The 19,230-nt window shown below is 35.4% G+C and overlaps 1 protein-coding gene across 1 annotated transcript; it reads left to right on the top strand.

The window, feature by feature from the left end:
* The first annotated feature begins 3,701 nt into the window (after positions 1-3,701).
* On the top strand, positions 3,702-16,726 carry LOC111882778 (cyclin-dependent kinase E-1). Its single transcript, XM_052766395.1, has 9 exons — positions 3,702-3,749; positions 3,953-4,056; positions 4,124-4,166; positions 4,237-4,335; positions 4,429-4,498; positions 4,562-4,656; positions 16,157-16,190; positions 16,388-16,472; positions 16,636-16,726. The coding sequence occupies exons 1-9, from the start codon at positions 3,702-3,704 to the stop codon at positions 16,724-16,726; spliced, it is 669 nt and encodes a 222-aa protein (XP_052622355.1).
* Positions 16,727-19,230: the final 2,504 nt, after the last annotated feature.

Raw genomic sequence — 19,230 nt, 5'->3', positions numbered from 1 at the left:
TGAGGACAAGTTATGAAACTCTTCAATACCTTCGCAACAATATAACAGAAAACACTCATTGCTCTCATACCGCTGTTGGGTTTTATGTACTATAACACTCCTATGGTGCACATACAACCCTAATTCCTTGGATATAAATTTTCTCTAATTATACATGCAAATTCATATTATCCAAAGCATGAAGTCCATAAGGTGTAATTGAACTATTCAAAAAACATCAAGGTTCTAAATATAAAAATTCAAAATTAAAAACTATTTAATTAATTTTTAAGTTATGAACCCAAGAGTTGCACCTTTTGAAACCTTTCAATTACTAGATGTTTTGAATTCAATATTTCAAATTAAAACTTTTTAATTAAACTTTTCAAATTCCAAAACTTGAGGTCAAGTTTCGAAACTCTTCAAAACTTTTGGATTCCATAACTTATGGAGTTAATGTTTAATGAATGAGACTTTCCAAGTTCCATAACTTGAGGACAAGTTATGAAACTCTTCAATACCTTCGCAACAATATAACAGAAAACACTCATTGCTCTCATACCGCTGTTGGGTTTTATGTACTATAACACTCCTATGGTGCACATACAACCCTAATGCCTTGGATATAAATTTTCTCTAATTATACATGCAAATTCATATTATCCAAAGCATGAAGCCTATCTAGCATACAAATTTGGTACATGAATCATAAAAAACTAGTTAGAAGAATACCTCTTATTTGTAGCTTGTAGTTGTTGGCCTTTCAAGAGCTTAGCACCTCAAGTGTGATAACAAGTCACAAACACCACGAACAAGTGGAGGACTTTGAGAGAGAGATACTAGAACCACCAAAATCGGCTATGGTTCACTTAGAACCCTTGGGTTGGTCAAGTTGGAGCTAAGGGGTTACTTGGATAGTGTGGAATTCCTAGGGTTTCAACTTGTAAACCCTAATTCATTCATTGGGCCTTTAATCCAATAATCCATACGATAAGCCTTATGGACTAACACTTCATGGACTCTCACATAAACTTAGTACATCACTAATCAATCATGGATTATTGGCCCAAACTATATGTATTACCAATTTACTTAATCAGTCCCCTTAATTTAATTAATCTCTTTTGATCACTAAATTAATTCCAAATTAATTCTTGACCAATATTAATTAAATCATATGATTTCTCAATTAATATATTATACTTATAATATATTAATAAATCACAAATAACCTCTTTCTAAAATATCTGTCCTGTTAAATTGCTCTAGTGAAGGCAACCCGAAATTAAGTATGCTACTCTCGGGTCAAGTACATACCAATTGTAGTTATGGACTTAGACACCTAACCAACATATATGGCTCCAGTATCAATGATGAATGATAAATGTGGTTGAAGGAATGCAGATTATTTGTAAACATTACGAGCAAAGTGAGAAAATGAGAAGGGTTTACCATCTGGATTCATAGATCCTTTGGTCACAGATGAATTTGCAAAGCAAGAAACAGAAGGTTGACCACTTGTTTGATTAGGCAACTGAATGAGATGATGATATTGATCTTGAGAGATTGAGATACTTTGATCTGAAGTAGCAACTTGAATGTATGATTTAGGCTCTTCTTTCTTGGATCGTGTAAATTTGAAATATGTTGGGAATACATTTAAACGATAACATTGAGACTTAGAATGCCTAGTTTTCTTGCAGTGAGCACAAACAAGATTTTATTCGAAGAACTGTTCAATGAAGTAATATAAATATTCATTACAATAGCATCAAAATTGATTGCAGAAGGAAGGATGATGTCTCGTTAGTGTTCTTCTTGAATTATTATGGAATATATAGTTGAGACAGAAGGAATGGGCTTCATCACCAGAATTTGTCCTCGTAAGAATTTGTAGGTGTCATTTAATCCCACAAAATCTGGCTTAAACATTGATCATCCAAGTATTTGAGAATACTTGTAGAAGCTGCACATGTGCATTCAGGAATTCCTTAAACAAGTCGAAGCTCGTCCCAAATCTTCCTTAATTTAGTGAAGTAGGTGGATAAATCATATGATCCTTGTGCCAATGAATAGACCTGTTGTTGAATCTAATATATGAGAGCACCATCAGATTGCTCGTATCGGTGATTAAATTCCATCCAGATCTCATGAGCAGTTTGAAGAAAGAGAACACTCTCAACAATACTGCGATGAAGAGATTATAAAATCCAAATAACAACCATGGAGTTAACACGATACCAGTTAGCGTATGTATCATATGTAACAAGTGGCTGAAAAATTGATTTATCAACGAATCTGAGCTTATTCTTGGCTGATATAGCGATAATCATGGATTCACTACAAGAAAAAGACCCTTTTACGACGCGCAAACCACGACACTCATTGATTTATGTTATGTAAAAGAGAGTGACATTAAAAAAGTGTCATCTCTTCAAAAAGTGAAGTATTTAGGTCACGTATTATTGTGTTCCATTAAATTAGTGTCATAAGAAAAAAAATTAAAAACACGGAGGGCACTGTATCTTAAATGGGCGTCCTCTATAAGTGTCTATTTATAATTTTAATGAACACACGTTCAATAGATACGGGCGAAAATGAAATCCCCAAATTTTTGAAAACCCGCCTTGTTCTTTTCTACCTTCTATCTTTCATCTTCGATTCTCCCCTCTCCCTCCTCTCCGATCCGCTTCACCACCATTGAACCCTAAAAAATCAATCCACACTTCATGGTTCTATGATTCTCTCCTCTTTGGCTCTCCAATCTCCGATTTCACTTTAAAACATCGATTGAACTCCTCGCTTCACTTATCATCTACCAAAAATAAATGTTGATTGCAACCACCTTCAAGCACAATGCCTTTCAGCTACACATCCAGAACAAGAATATACATCACTCTCAAACACCCCCCTTAGATTCTTCATTATTTGCAATGTCGCGTTATATCTAGGGCTCGAAGCAACCTCCTCTATCTTACATTGAAAATCATTTCCCCATCCCTTCGTTGACCCTTTTGGAGCGATTTCTAGGGTTTGAATCAACATTTACCCTTATCAACAAGTCGGCCTTAAAATCCCCTGGAACGCCTCACATGTTTCCTACTAATTTAGTCGTGCTTCATTGGCATGTACAGATTGCAATGTATAATGAGCACCTTGCAAATTCCACGCAGTCACAGTCGATTTCTTACGACAAAATGTTCATCAATACTCTGAATACTTACCTGCTTTACATAACGGGAGATGACCATGTAATGGAAAGGGCAGATGAAAATTTCATGGAGAAGTTACACCAGTTATTAATCACTTTTATTCGTACGTATAATCAAAATACCTAAAAATTAGTTTACTCAGGCTGATTTGGGTTCCTGAAACGCTGACAATAGGAGAAAATCTCTCTTGAGGAGAATATAAAGGTCAAATTAGGAGATGTGAAGGATTTGGAAGCAAAACTAGAGACAATGAAGTCTGGGCCATCAAAGTTCGATTCAGGAGGAAATAGTGTTTTCCTACATCCATGGTACTCCTTCGGCTCAATTTCAAATTGACTTGCTCCAATATTTTCGTAGGATTGAAACCCATAATCTCTATAAACCTTCGATGTTTCATGAGGAACCCAATAACTCTTCCCCAACATCACACCCTTCTTATGGAACTGAATTCACAAAAGCAAGCCAGTTTCTTCAGGGTGATTTGAGTGTTCAACTTCTTTCACAGAGATAATGGAAATAAAGAAGGGAAAAAGAATTGAAGGACCCAATTCTTTCAAGGTTATTTATAGGATTGGTTTTTTTGAGGGCAACATCTGATTTGTTTGCTATTTAATCTACCTTCTTATTTTACTGACTTTTATTTTTCAAAATACATTATCATTTATTGCATTTAACCCTTTCTTTCCATAGTTAAACTGAATAAACTTATGGGTTTCATGCTCTACACCTTGACTAACTTTCTGTTTGTGTTTAAACACCAGAAAATTATTAGACATCACAGAGACAATGCCAACCAAGCTATCAACCCATACACACTGAAGTCAATACTTTGGCAATTGTTTAATGGGCTAAATTATCTTCACAGGTAAGTGAAATTCATGAAGCTATTCCTTTTAGTTGCATAACACTTACATTTATCAAATATTATACAGCAACTGGATTATGCATCGAGATCTTAAACCCTCCAATATTTTGGTAAGATTGTATCTCTTTTCATGTTTATTGGATTACATGACATTTTTAAATTTGTGTACTTTAATCATAGGTAATGGGTGATGGAAAAGAACAAGGAGTTGTAAAAATTGTTGAATTTGGACTTGCTAGAATATATCAAGCTCCACTGAAGCCATTGTTTGATAATGGGGTAAGTCTTTAAGAGGAAATAGTATTTTAGTATTTACATAATTAAATATAATATTAAAAAACATATGAAAATTCTTTCCATTTCTATTGACAGGTTGTTGTAACCATTTGGTATCGTTCACTAGAGTTGCTCCTTGGAGGGAAACACTATACTAGTGTTGCTGGTATGAAACTTTTCCCACTAAATTCTATCTTTCTACTATTTTTTTATTATTTAATATTATTATATATGTGGGCTGTTGGCTATATATTTGCTGCGCTTATGACATTGAAGCCATTGTTTCAAGGACAAGAAGTTAAAGCCACACCAAACCCTTTTCAGGTAACAAATATAGTTGTATTGATTAATATTTCATTAAATTTTATTTTTTATTTTTATCCTAATATATGTTTGTGACACCAGTCAAATTTTGGTAAAAATTTTGTTGATCTATAATCATAATTGGGATGAACCAAGTGGTAGAGTTTGTAACAAGGTTTCCAAAAATATAAAGAACACTGAAATCCGAGTTATAACGAAGAAGTTATGACCAATCGAAAATCCGCGATAAAACCGGCAAAACACTATTCAGTGTAAAAAGCGAATTTTCGATAAAAGGCTTTTTAGACTTAACAATCTAAATAAAAGTTGTAGACTATGTTAAACCTAGAACGTTCATAAAAAGAACGTCAAAATCTGACTTCGTATTAGGAAGTTATGATTTTTCGAAGTTTCGGTTTAGCAGTAGACAGCTAAAAATTTGAAATATAAATTGATCGATATTTAGCCGATGCAACTTAAACGAGAATCGAAGGTCTCGTCAAAAGTAGTACAATAGAAAAAAGACAGACGAAAACGGACGTCGGATGAAGAAGTTATGAATTTTTAACGGATTCCCGTCTCGGTCTGTTTAAAATGATAATATTAAAAATAAAGTCAAAATTAGCCGATGAAGTGTAAACGAAATTTATAGAGTATAATTTTACCTACGCGTGCATATAAAGAACGTCAAAAACGGAGCTCGTATGCAAAAGTTATGAACTTTACAAGTTTTGGCAAAAAAAATAAAGAAAAATAGCAAAAATCGGGAATTTTCGCATGAACAGTAACGCCACGTCACCCTCGCATGCGAGGCCTCCACGTGTCATCCTATGGTTGGACCGAAGTTCACCATGCCACCATCTGATTGGACCGAGACCGAGGTCCAATAGGCAGCCGACAACCCTCGCAGGAGACACCCCTCGGATCCTCGTGGCAGCTTCTGATTGGACTGAAGTTCGGCCCAGTAGCGATCCGACACGCACCTTGCCTCGCTGTCTCGCATCCGGACTTCGCACTCGTGGCCTTCGCTCCTTCCGACGCGTGTGCTGCTGACTCACCCTCGCCTCGCCACCTGTCTTCTTCGGACCGCACCCTCGCACCCCTATATAAAGGGTGCGAGACTTCTCGGATTTGAGAGGTTTTTCACCCCAATTTTCACCATTTTTCACCTTTTCACCCCCTCGACTTTCTCACGACCCCCGAAGGCCCTGGTATCACATCCAAATCCCAAAGCAAGCCCCAGAGCCTTGTAATTCTCGAGAATTCATCCTCTCTCCTGTCGAAACTCTGCCCGATTTAAGCCGGTTTTTCGTCAAACAAACTCTTTTTCTGGGAAAAGAAACGCTGCCCGAATCACCGCTTATCAAGGTGAGTTCATACCCCTATAATTTACATTTTTAATGGTTTCTAAATGCTTTTTAGGAAGTGAATACAAGTTTAACACAATATTAAATTGTGTTAATAACTGTATGTGATAATAATCACGCAAATAGTTTCCGTATGCTTTCAAGAATTACCAAATACATCCAAAATTACTTAAAGCCATGTTAAATTTTTAAAGTCATGTAAACTCCGTTAAATTCTTTGAAAAATGTTTTATAAACTATTTCAAATTATAAATGCCAAAAGTCATGTTTATATATGTATAAATATATAAATAAGATTTGAAGGGCTTAGAACTAATGAATTATATCTTATTTCCTTTTTCCTTGTTTGGATGTGGAGTTAAGGTTGTGTTATTTGTCCGAAGGTCGTTTCCTTCTTAATTATATATATATATATATATATATATATATATATATATATATATATATATATATATATATATATGTATATATATATATATATATATATGAGTACAAAAGGTTACTCCTTTTGGTATCACCACCTTTGTATCGGGCTGAGCAAATGTATTCATCCATGAGAAATCATGCTAATTAGATTAGAGCATATAAATTATAATTGGTACAATTTATGATTCAAAACTAAATATACAAGTATGATTCACGACTGTATACTTTCCAAGGAAATTACCAACAATTCATTTATCTATACCAGGATATGTATAATGCCTTTAATATACGAATAACATATTAAAGAAGTAAAGATACATCATACCGGGTTAGCATTAACAAAGGTACGATACAGAGTACCAGGGTTAACAATCACGACATAATAATACATCATATCGGGTTTGCATTAACAAAGGTACGATACAGAGTACCAGGGTTAGCAATCACGGGGTAATAATACATCATAAATCTCGTTGAAACAATAAATTTGTGAGACCCTTCACGGTGTACTTATCTAAGTACGACTTTAAGTCTTGACCTATTAACCAGAATCTCTTGTAGGGAGAGCGTGAATATGTGTATAGATCTATATGGGACTGACAATCCCGCACCTCCACTGTTCGCTACAGTTTGGCCGGCAAGCCTAGGGTGTCAAATATCATTCAATTACGACGCCTGAAGAAAGTCGTCGCAGGCATATCAGTCATATTAGTATGGTTAATAGAACTCACATGGATAAAACAACGAGTGAATTACTAAGTAATATGCTTCTCTTAAAACAGTAAGAAAAGATAATTACATCCCGACCAAATATACCTTTTGTAGTTTTACTTACAGTAAAAGCTACGTATCATGATATCAAGTATGGTAAATATACTTGTACTTCTGTTTTTGAACATTTAAAACCACAAGGCAGTATTATGGATAATATAATATTTTCCAGGATTATTACTTAGGTTTTTACCATAGAGCACATATAACTTAGAATACTTTTACAAATGAAACGGTTTATGGAATTAAACCACTCTTTCAAAAGAAACGGGTTATGGGATTTAACCACTTATACAAAGGAAACGGTTTATGGGACTAAACCACTTTTACAAATGGAACGGTTATGGGATTAAACCACTTTTACAAATGAAACAGGTTATAGAATTAAATCACTCATCAAATGGAACTCATTCATTCAATCTCTGTAAACTAGTATAACATAAAAGACCTTTAGTGGTTAATTCTATAAGTCCTTAGTTATTACATCAGAGTTATATATAAGTAATATCCGATTGACAGTGAAATATGTGACTTCTGCCTTACTTCCTGTTCCTTGTTTGGTTGTGGGCTTAGGGCAGATACACCCATTTGACTGTCAATTCGATATTAGGTTATACATAATTAATATAAACTAAGTAATTGCAGAGGGAAACTATTGAGGTTATCAGTTTATCACGTCAGGACATATAGGATTTTCTGGAGGAACCAGTGAACTTTTCCAAAGAACCTAGAGTATACTTTACAGAACTAAAATACTTATGAACTCACCAACTTAAATGATGATCTACTCTTTTGAAATAACTTGTATCCTCGGGAATCCAGTAGACAGGTACACTCCCGAAGCTCTTGAGAAGACTACCTAGTACCGTACCGCGACTCTTGTCTTCTATTTTACCTACTTTGGTTTTTGAATATGTAATGTTTAAACACTTATGTAAAACTTATACTTATTAATGCAAATGGTTGTTTATACTTGGATTACTATATTGCATGTTTTGTGATACTTACATGAAGTCCTCTGCCCCTGAACGTTTCCGCCGTTCTGGTTTGGGGGTGTGACAGATTGGTATCAGAGCATTGTTTATAGTGAACTCAGTATATCAGTCATAAAAGATATACAACTATAAACCCAATGGGATAAAAACACTCTGACCAAGAGTTATACTTTAAAAATATAACAATATTTTATAAAAGTATAAGTACATGCAGAATATATATACTAGAATGAGTATCACAAGAGGAACAAAACAAAAGTATTTGGATGTTGAACATTACAGTTAAACCTAGACAGTTATGTAATCATATATGGGATCAATATAGCCTGATCAACTATATTCATTTGAGATATGACCAACATGTGTTTGGGAGTGATTGTATTGTTGCAACAAGTCTAAAACTTACCTAGGTACCATATGAATTGTAGAACCAAACACAAAGGTTAAAATACTATAGGAGTATTTTAGGATGCTATAACAAGAAAATTGAAAACTTATCAACTTCTAATAACTGGAAGTCCAAGAATCAAATACCATGGAAGTATTTGAAATAAACCTTTGGGAAATGTTAAAAAGATCTTTTCTAATAAGTCTATAAGTACTAACTGGATACGTTAAGGTTATATATAGCCGAGATTTTATGGACTTAGAATAGGTGATTTTCACTCTACTTCCTTTTCCTTGTTTGGATGTGGTTTTAGAGTGGGATTACTTATTCGAAGGTCTATTTGATCTGGATTATATATAATCGGTACACCCCATGTGATTATAGGAGGACCAGGAAGGATCACCTTTGTAAAAATTTAAATTTTCTCATAGATTCTTTAGACATTCCCATTCTCGTATAAACCCCTTAGATAAATACTCTGGAAATCAATAGAAGAGTCAAGGAGGATCCAACAGAATTTCATTAGGGGAATCCCAAGAAAGAAACATATGAGAAGTACATAAACTATAGAAATCATTTAGTGCCCTTACCCTATTAAGGACACCAATGAGAGATTCGCATGAACTTCAAAGATTTAAAATCTTCATCACGAAGCAATGGGGACCAAGGTCAGAATCGGAAGTAAGACAGCCCGGGAATTCAATATACCTACAGAGGAGAAAAACACCATATAGATACCAGGAGAGAATAAATCAATACCAGGAGAGAATAAAATGGAGAACAAAGGAAAACCACGCATGATTTGTGAAGAGTTTGAGCACCATTTCATCTAAGTAATAACTAGTAAATCGGTTCAACCTAGTGAGTTAGTGATTTCATTACTCACATTAGGTTTGGAGCTTATCCTCTTTTCCTGTCATAGCTAATGACCATAAATCAGATCACGGAATCTTAATTGATGGTGATTACTTCTCAAATTCATAAGTCTATTCTATGTAGACACTGTTATGAATTGTTTTCAAATATTTTCAAAAATTAGGAAACGATATCCACCAAGCGAAGGTAACTTAGTTCGGATGATACTCGATTCCTAACCATTCTAGAAACTTAACTATATTCCTTACCAGGACTGCATCATAGGGATGCAGGTCGAATCATTAAGAACAATATAACAAAACGAAAGATTAATACATAGATACAAATGGTTAGAATACATCTAGAGACACGATAGTCGTTCACAAACTCATTTTCTTATCATATAACAGAATCATGCCTCCAAAGAATTGTAACCAACCCACCAGCAAAACACCAATCCTTTAGATAGATGCAGCTACGTTTCAAGTTGCGGTCACAGCAGCTGTAACAGCTGTCATGGCACACCTTAATGCTAACAATGCAAATGTTAGTAGTAATGCTATCGGTAACCCCGATAGTGGTGATGACCAAGTACAGCCACAAGCACCTACTTGTAAGGACACCTCGAACTTAAGCCTAATATCCTTAAACGAAAGTTCGAGAACTTGAAAAGGAGTTGTTCAACTCAAGAACCTAACAGAGGGCAACGAACTGGGGCAGTCAATACCCCCGTCAGCCCTGTTATTCTAGCACCAACCAAGCCGTACTTAGGAAACCTCCCACACTGAAGCAAGTGCAACTACCATCATCATGGAGTTTGCCGAGACCTGCATTGCAATAGATGCAACATAAAGGGGCGTACCGCCCGCATCTGTAGAACTTCGGTCGAGTTCATCACTTCAACTACTGATGTTGGAACCATTCCCATATGTCACCTTTGTGGTGAAACAGGACATTACAAGAGGGGCTGTCCAACAAAGAAGAACTACAGGGGAGCAAGAGGATTTTGATCCCAATACATGGGAAAGCATCAAAGAACCCTGCTATATTTTGGTACGCTTCCAAACCCTGATAACTATTTATAATTATGATTACTCTTCCGTTCAAACTAAATCATAACAGTTATATAAAAATTTGAAACCCTAACAGGTAAGCTATGATAACTTAGTGTATACATAAGGGTCACTTATAATTAAGATTTGTAGAGTTAGAGTGAGTAATCCCACCTCATTTCCTGTTCCTTGTTTGGTTGTGGATTTAGGGCAGGGTTGCTCAGTCTAAGGTCTTACCAATCTTAATTATACATGACTTGTATGCACCAAGCAATTATAGAGAGACCTAGTAAGGATCGTTTCATGAAAGTTCATAATTTCAAATTATCAGAATCCTCGTATTGGTAGTACCCACTAACTTCGAATCAAAAAGGGGGTTCATAGTGATAATAACATAATAAAACCAGAAGCGCGGATAACTTAGGTACTTAGGATATCATTCTAGTAATCACTCATCCCAGAACGACTTAATATCTATTTCATCGAGAAATTTTTGACATCCTCATTCGACATGGTTTGGCCTGGCCCTTACCATGTGAAAATTCTTAAGCTGTATAAGAGAACTTTTCCTTAATCAGCCGTAAGATGAAATTCTTTCAATCCATAACACAAAACCCTTAGGTTTCCTCTCGTTTCAAAACTTCAGAAGTACCCATGAGATGAGTACCACGCCATTCTAGCCTACTTAGTAGACAGGAAACTTCAAACGAAAAGCATAGAAGTAGTCTTAGAAGTCAGTAACTACTGAAATACCTCAATAGATCTCATAGGAAAATCATTGTACCACAGGTCATGTTCAAGAATAGAGACTAAGAACTCATTAACTTGATCTATCGTTGCTAAGTGTATACGCGAGGGTGGTATATAAGTTAGACTCAACAAGATTAAGGATGTGTGCTTCCGCCCTATCTCTTGTTCCTTGTTTGGTTGTGGACCTGGGGTAGAGTCACCCATCTGAACCTTTTAGGAAATCTAAAATATATACGACTTGTATACATGAGGTAATGATGGATGAGCCAAGTATGAATCTGATCAGGAACTTCAGAGCAAAATCCAGCATCATGTATTCTACCAGGTAGAGTTCAACATGAGACCACGACAGTGGGTCGAGCTAGTAAATGACTACGAATTTGAAATTCGTTATCATCTCGACAAAGCCAATATAGTAACTAACACCCTAAGTCGAAAAGAGTACCTAGGTCATAGTTCCAATCATTGACTATAATAACCCATTCAAATCTCTCCACACAAAGTAAAGAGGCTCAACAGAAAGTCGTGAGACCTGAAAATGTGGCTAGTAGAGAAGATAACTGGAACGTGTGAGAGCACGGTATTCGAATGTCTGTTATCTCCACTGAGATAATAGAATCATCTCCTAGTTCAGGTCGTCACTCAAAAATCTCTAGGAACTAGAGTAGTCATGATTCGATGGGATAGCCTATGGTAAAGAATGGGATACCCATTTACCAATTAGTCGAGACCATTATCATACTAGCATTCAAGTTGCTCCATTCAAAACCTTATGTGGTCACAAGTACAGATCCTATCTGCACTGGACTAAATTAGGTAATACGCAACTAGCTAGAGATCCAATTTCAACACATCACCCTTGCTGATCTGGAATTCATCTAAGAAACTACCAAAAACAAAATACGAATCGGGAAGCGCCATAAAGCTTCCAGAGTTAACCAGAGAAGCTACGACTTCGATAAATGAAAACCCTTGGAATTCCAGGATTGATGACCTTGTCATATGAAGGTCTCACTCAGGAAAGACAAGATGCGCTTTATAAAGCGTGCAATACAAAACTCAAAGTACATAAGACCGTTTGAGGTTATTACCAGAATCGGTCTTGTACCTTTAAACTTAGACTACCACAAAAACTTAATAACATTCATCCCATCTTTCGCATATCTAATCTTAAGAGGTTTCTATCCGATAAAACACTTTGTATTTCACTTGATGAAATCTAGTTATATAAAAGTCTACACTCTGTAGAAGAACCAATAAAAACCATGGATAGGGAAATCTAAAGAACCACGCAAAGTCTTATCCCGTTAGTGAAGGTTCACTGGATTACAAACCGGGGACCTGAATTCACTTGGGAAAGGGAAGATTAGACCTAGTCCATGAGTATCACTTTAGACTTAATTTCGGGACGAAATTCCCTCTAACGGGGGGATAATGTGACACCAGTCAAATTTTGGTCAAAAAATTATTGATCTATAATCATAATTGGGATGAACCAAGTGGTAGAGTTTGTAACAAGGTTTCCAAAATTATAAATAGCACTGAAATCCGAGTTATAATGAAGAAGTTATGACCAATCGAAAATCCGCGATAAAACCGGCAAAACACTGTTCAGTGTAAAAAGCGAATTTTCGATAAAAGGCTTTTTAGACTTAACAATCCAAATAAAAGTTGTATAATATGTTAAACCGAGAACGTTCATAAAAAGAACGTCAAAATCTGACTTCGTATGAGGAAGTTATGATTTTTCGAAGTTTCGGTTTAGCAGTAGACAGCTAAAAATTCGAAATATAAATCGATCGATATTTACCCGATGCAACTTAAACGAGAATCGAAGGTCTCATCAAAAGTAGTACAACGGTAAAAAGACAGACTAAAACGGACGTCGGATGAAGAAGTTATGAATTTTTAACGGACTCCCGTTCCGGTCTGTTTAAAATAATAATATTAAAAATAAAGTCATCATTAGCCGACGACGCCTAAACGAAAGTCATAGATTATAATTTTACCTACGTGTGCATATAAAGAACGTCAAAAACGGAGTTCGTATGCAAAAGTTATGAATTTTACAAGTTTTGACAAAAAAATAAAGAAAAATAGCAAAAATCAGGAATTTTTGCATGAACAGTAACGCCATATCACCCTCACATGCGAGGCATCCATGTGTCATCCTCTGGTTGGACCAAAGTTCGCCGTGTCACCATCTGATTGGACTGAGACCGAGGTCAAATAGGCAGCCGACAACCCTCGCAGGAGACACCGCTCGGATCCTCGTGGCAGCTTCTGATTGGACCGAAGTTTGGCCCAGTAGCGATCCGACACGCACCTTGCCTCGCTGTCTCGCATCCGGACTTCGCACTCGTGGCCTTCGCTCCTTCCGACGCATGTGTTGCTGACTCACCCTCGCCTCGCCACCTGTCTTCTTCGCACCGCACCCTCGACTTCTCGGATTCGAGACTTCTCGGATTTGAGAGGTTTTTCACCCCAATTTTCACCATTTTTCACCTTTTCACCCCCTCGACTTTCTCACGACCCCCGAAGGCCCCGGTATCACATCCAAAGCCCGAAGCAAGCCCCGGAGCCCCATAATTCTCGAGAATTCATCATCTCTCCTGTCGAAACTCTGTCCGATTTAAGCCGGTTTTTCTTCAAACAAACTCTTTTTCCGAGAAACGAAACGCTGCCCGAATCACCGCTTATCAAGGTGACTTCATACCCCTATAATTTACATTTTTAATGGTTTCTAAATGCTTTTTAGGGGGTGAATACAACTTTAACACAATATTAAATTGTGTTAATAATTGTATGTGATAATAATCACGCAAATAGTTTCCGTATGCTTTCAAGAATTACCAAATACATCCAAAATTACTTAAAGCCATGTTAAATATTTAAAGTCATGTAAACTCCGTTAAATTCTTTGAAAAAGGTTTTATAAACTATTTCAAATTATAAATGCCAAAAATCATGTTTATATATGTATAAATATATAAATAAGATTTGAAGGGTTTAGAACTAATGAATTATCTTATTTCCTTTTTCCTTGTTTGGATGTGGAGTTAAGGTTGTGTTATTTGTCCGAAGGTCGTTTCCTTCTTAATTATATATATTATATGTATATGAGTACAAAAGGTTACTCCTTTTGGTATCACCACCTTTGTATCGGGCTGAGCAAATGTATTCATCCATGAGAAATCATGCTAATTAGATTAGAGCATATAAATTATAATTGGTATAATTTATGATTCAAAACTAAATATACAAGTATGATTCACGATTGTATACTTTCCAAGGAAATTACCAACAATTCATTTATCTATACCAGGATATGTATAATACCTTTAATATACGAATAACATATTAAAGAAGTAAAGATACATCATACCAGGTTTGCATTAACAAAGGTATGATACAGAGTACCAGGGTTAGCAATCACGGGGTAATAATACATCATACCGGGTTTGCATTAACAAAGGTACGATACAGAGTACCAGGGTTAGCAATCACGGGGTAATAATACATCGTAAATCTCGTTGAAACAATAAATTTGTGAGACCCTTCACGGTGTACTTATCTAAGTATGACTTTAAGTCCTGACCTATTAACCAGAATCTCTTGTAGGGAGAGCATGAATTTGTGTATAGATCTATATAGGACTGACAATCCCACACCTCTACTGTTCGCTACAGTTTGGCCGGCAAGCCTAGGGTGTCAAATATCATTCCATTACGACGCCTGAAGAATGTCGCCGCAGGCATATCAGTCATATTAGTATGGTTAATAGAACTCACATGGATAAAACAACGAGTGAATTACTAAGTAATATACTTCTCTTAAAACAGTAAGAAAAGATAATTACATCCCGACCAAATATACCTTCTGTAGTTTACTTACAGTAAAAGCTACGTATCATGATATCAAGTATGGTAAATATACTTGTACTTCTGTTTTTGAACATTTAAAACCACAAGGCAGTATTATGGATAATATAATATTTTCCAGGATTAATACTTAGGTTTTTACCGTAGAGCACATATAACTAAGAATACTTTTACAAATGAAACGGTTTATGGAATTAAACCACTCTTTCAAAAGAAACGGGTTATGGGATTTAACCACTTATACAAAGGAAACGGTTTATGGGACTAAACCACTTTTACAAATGGAACGGTTATGGGATTAAACCACTTTTACAAATGAAACAGGTTATGGAATTAAATCACTCATCAAATGGAACTTAGTCATTCAATCTCTGTAAACTAGTATAACATAAAAGACCTTTAGTGGTTAATTCTATAAGTCCTTAGTTATTACATCAGAGTTATATATAAGTAATATCCGATTGACAGTGAAATGTGTGACTTCCGCCTTACTTCCTGTTCCTTGTTTGGTTGTGGGCTTAGGGCAGATACACCCATTTGACTGTCAATTCGATATTAGGTTATACATAATTAATATAAACTAAGTAATTACAGAGGGAAACTATTAAGGTTATCAGTTTATCACCTCAGGAAATATAGGATTTTCTAGAGGAACCAGTGAACTTTTCCAAAGAACCTAGAGTATACTTTACAAAACTAAAATACTTATGAACTCACCAGCTTAAATGATGATCTACTCTTTTCAAATAACTTGTATTCTCAGGAATCCAGTAGACAGATACACTCCCGAAGCTCTTGAGAAGACTACCTAGTACCGTACCGCGACTCTTGTCTTCTACTGTACCTACTTTGGTGTTTGAGTATGTAATGTTTAAACACTTATGTAAAACTTATACTTATTAATGCAAATGGTTGTTTGTACTTGGATTACTATATTGCTTGTGTTGTGATACTTACATGAAGTCCTTCGCCCCCGAACGTTTCCGCCATTCTGGTTTGGGGGTGTGACAATGTTCTTGACTTCTTTCTTGTTCAGCTTGATCCACTTGAAAAAATTTTCAAGGTTTTAGGTAAGGAAATATAAACTTGAAATTTGGTAAGGCCCACTAAATCCTTTCAAAGTTCTGAATCCATATTTGGATAAACATGTTGACATTTCTTTCTGTTACAACATTCTACTTCATATTTTTTTTCTTATATTCTACTTTGAAAAATTACTCTGTATTTGTTGAATTGATCTTTAGTTTAATCTGAATTATAATATCAGGTCATCCAACAGTAGAAAAATGGCCAACACTTGCCCATCTTCCACATTGGCAAACAGATGAGCAACACATCCAAGGGCACAAATAGTAGGTTTCATTTTTATAATTTATTATTATTATTATTATTATTATTATTATTATTATTATTATTATTATTATTATTATTATTATTATTATTATTATTATTATTATTATTATTAGTCATCATCTTTATTCTTACACCTATCATTTATGCTCCTTACTGTGATAGTCCTAGTCTTTACAGTTTTGTTCACCTCTCTCCAAAAAATCCCGCATATGATCTTCTCTCTAAAATGCTGGAGTATGCGTTGCCTCTTTAAATTAATAAAAAATTTCAATTCTATCATGTATATGTTGTTGGATTAGTGTCTAAGGCTGTAACTATATTTGGTAAGTACTTGACCCAGTTGTGCATGGTCCTTTGGGTTGCCTTCACCATAGCAACTTGACAGGATGATTTGTTAAAAGGGAAGAGATATTATTGTTAATATATTATAAGAATAATATATTAAAGGAATAATAATGTTATTTGATTAATATAAGTCATATATTAATTAAGAATTAATTTGGTGACTTAAAGAGGTTAATTGAATAAAGGGGCATAAACTGTCAAATGTGTGATAGTTGTGTTTTGGGCTATGTATCCTTATGGATATAAGGGTGGACGGATTTTAGGGTTAGAGGACCATAAAATCGTCCAAGCCTAGTATCTAGGAGGATCTTGGATTGCTTAGGGCCCAAGTCATTCAATTAGGGTTAAAGGTGAAACCCTAGTAGCTCATAGTATAAATAGATCCCTTAGGTGAGGGAAATTGGCACTCATGCGAGGCAAGGAGCCCTAGAGCCAATTTCTCACCCTCCTCTCTCTTTCTCAAGATCATTCTCTTGCTAGATGGTGTTTGTAAGCCATTAGAGGAGTGACAATTGTGACTCTAAGCTCCAAGAAGAAGAAGTATCAAGCAAGTAATCCAAGGTATTATTCTAGATCCAAATTCATATGATTAGATTCAATTCTTTACATTAGATCTAGTATTGTAAGTCTTGGATACAATGCATGTTCAATTAGAGAAACCTAGATCCAAGCAATTAGGGTTTGCATGTGCACATAGGAAAGTTCTTATGGCTCAAACCCATCAGTGGTATCAGAGCCTTGATTGATTTCTATTGAATTGATGCATTGGTTGATTGCTTGTTGCTTGAAAAATTCGATTTTTGTGATTCTGCCCGATGAACTTGGCGAGTTCCACTGTGGAGTCGGCGAGTAGCTCCAACTCGGCGAGTCCATAATGGGAACTCGGCGAGTTCGAGCGTCAGAAGGAGGTAGTTTCGGGATTTCTTACTGTGTTACTTGAGGATACTTGCCTTAACTGTTTTGGGTCATTAAAATCCGATTTTAATCAAATATATGAGTATATTCTTGACCAAACAAAAGATAATTACCAATTAATTGAATAATAATTTCCTTATATGATAATAATTGATTATTTGAATTGAATTGGTGGATTGTCTTGCAAGTAATATTGAATAAGATCAAATTAAGATAATCTAATTAATTGATTTATATTATTTGCTATTTGATCCTTATGTTTTGAAAAGTTTAAAACTTGTCCCCAAGTTTTGAAATTTAAGTTTTGTGATTAAAAGTTTAATTTGATTAATTTAAATTTCAGACCCTAGAATTTTACAAGTTTAAAATTCAACACAATACTAATATATTATTACAAGATTAATATATATTTATATGTATGATTAAAATGCTAGTCTTACCGTTAGTAGGCCTCATTCACGAAGCCGGTCTATAAGGTGGGTATAAGGTTGCTACCTATAAAACGGCGCTTAATGGGTGTACACTCACACCCAACGCTTGCTTGACTGGTGGAGGGTCGTTAGCCGAACGGGTAGGATAGGGCAAACTGTTGGATTAGTGTCTAAGTTCATAACTATTTTGGTATGTACTTGACCCGATGGTGCATGGTCCTTTTGGGTTGCCTTCACCAAAGCAACTTGATTGGAGAAATAAATAGAGAGAGAGGTTATTATGATTTATTAATATGTTATAAGAATAATATATTAAAGGAGAAATCATATTTGTTTAATTAATATTGGTCAATAATTAATTAAGAATTAATTTTGTGATCAAGTGTAATTAATTAAACTAGAGGGGCTGAATTGTAATTATGTGATAGTTACAAAATAAGGTAAGGATTATCTTATATATATGGTGAACGAATTTGAGGTGTAAATCCCTTAGAATTTGACTAGGATAAGGGTTTCTAAGACTTATCTTATGGTTGCTTGGTGGACAAGCAACTAGATAAGGATAAGGACTAAAACCCTAATCTTTACACCTATATAAACCCCCTAAGGCACATGAATTCGTCTAACCCTTCCCAAGAAGTCCTAAGGACGAATTCTAACCTCCCTCCTCTCTCTTTATACCTTCTCCACTTGCTTATGGTGTTTGTAAGCCATTAGAGGAGTGACACTTGTGACTCTCAGCTTTCCAAGGTCAGTTCAAGGAGGAATTGGATTGTTATTGCTATATAACAATCAAGGTATGTTCTTAAACCTAATTATATGTTAATATTGATTTCCATATGCTAGAATTAGGGTTTATAGTCTTGGATTCAAAGTATGTACAATAGAGAAACCTAGATCCAAGCTTTAGGGTTTGTATGAGCACATAGGATGTCTTATGACCAGAAGACATTAGTGGTATCAGAGCTTTGATTGGTTTCTATTGTATTGATGCTTGTTGTAACTGAAAAATTCGATTTTTTTCATTTTGGAGGCTGGACTCGCCGAGTCCATGGCTGAACTCGCC

This window comes from Lactuca sativa, chromosome 8 (genome assembly GCF_002870075.4).
Source record: "Lactuca sativa cultivar Salinas chromosome 8, Lsat_Salinas_v11, whole genome shotgun sequence".
Classification (NCBI taxonomy): domain Eukaryota; kingdom Viridiplantae; phylum Streptophyta; class Magnoliopsida; order Asterales; family Asteraceae; genus Lactuca; species Lactuca sativa.
The sequence above is the reverse complement of the archived record's forward strand: the minus strand, read 5'-3'. Positions and strand labels throughout refer to the sequence as shown.

Bases quoted from the DNA above. Each gene is read 5' to 3' on its own strand.
- LOC111882778 (XM_052766395.1), top strand. From the start codon at position 3,702: ATGGAAATAAAGAAGGGAAAAAGAATTGAAGGACCCAATTCTTTCAAG. The intron at 4,057-4,123 runs GTAAGTGAAATT...AATATTATACAG, and splicing joins GGGCTAAATTATCTTCACAG to CAACTGGATTATGCATCGAG. The intron at 4,499-4,561 runs GTATGAAACTTT...TAATATTATTAT, and splicing joins ACACTATACTAGTGTTGCTG to ATATGTGGGCTGTTGGCTAT.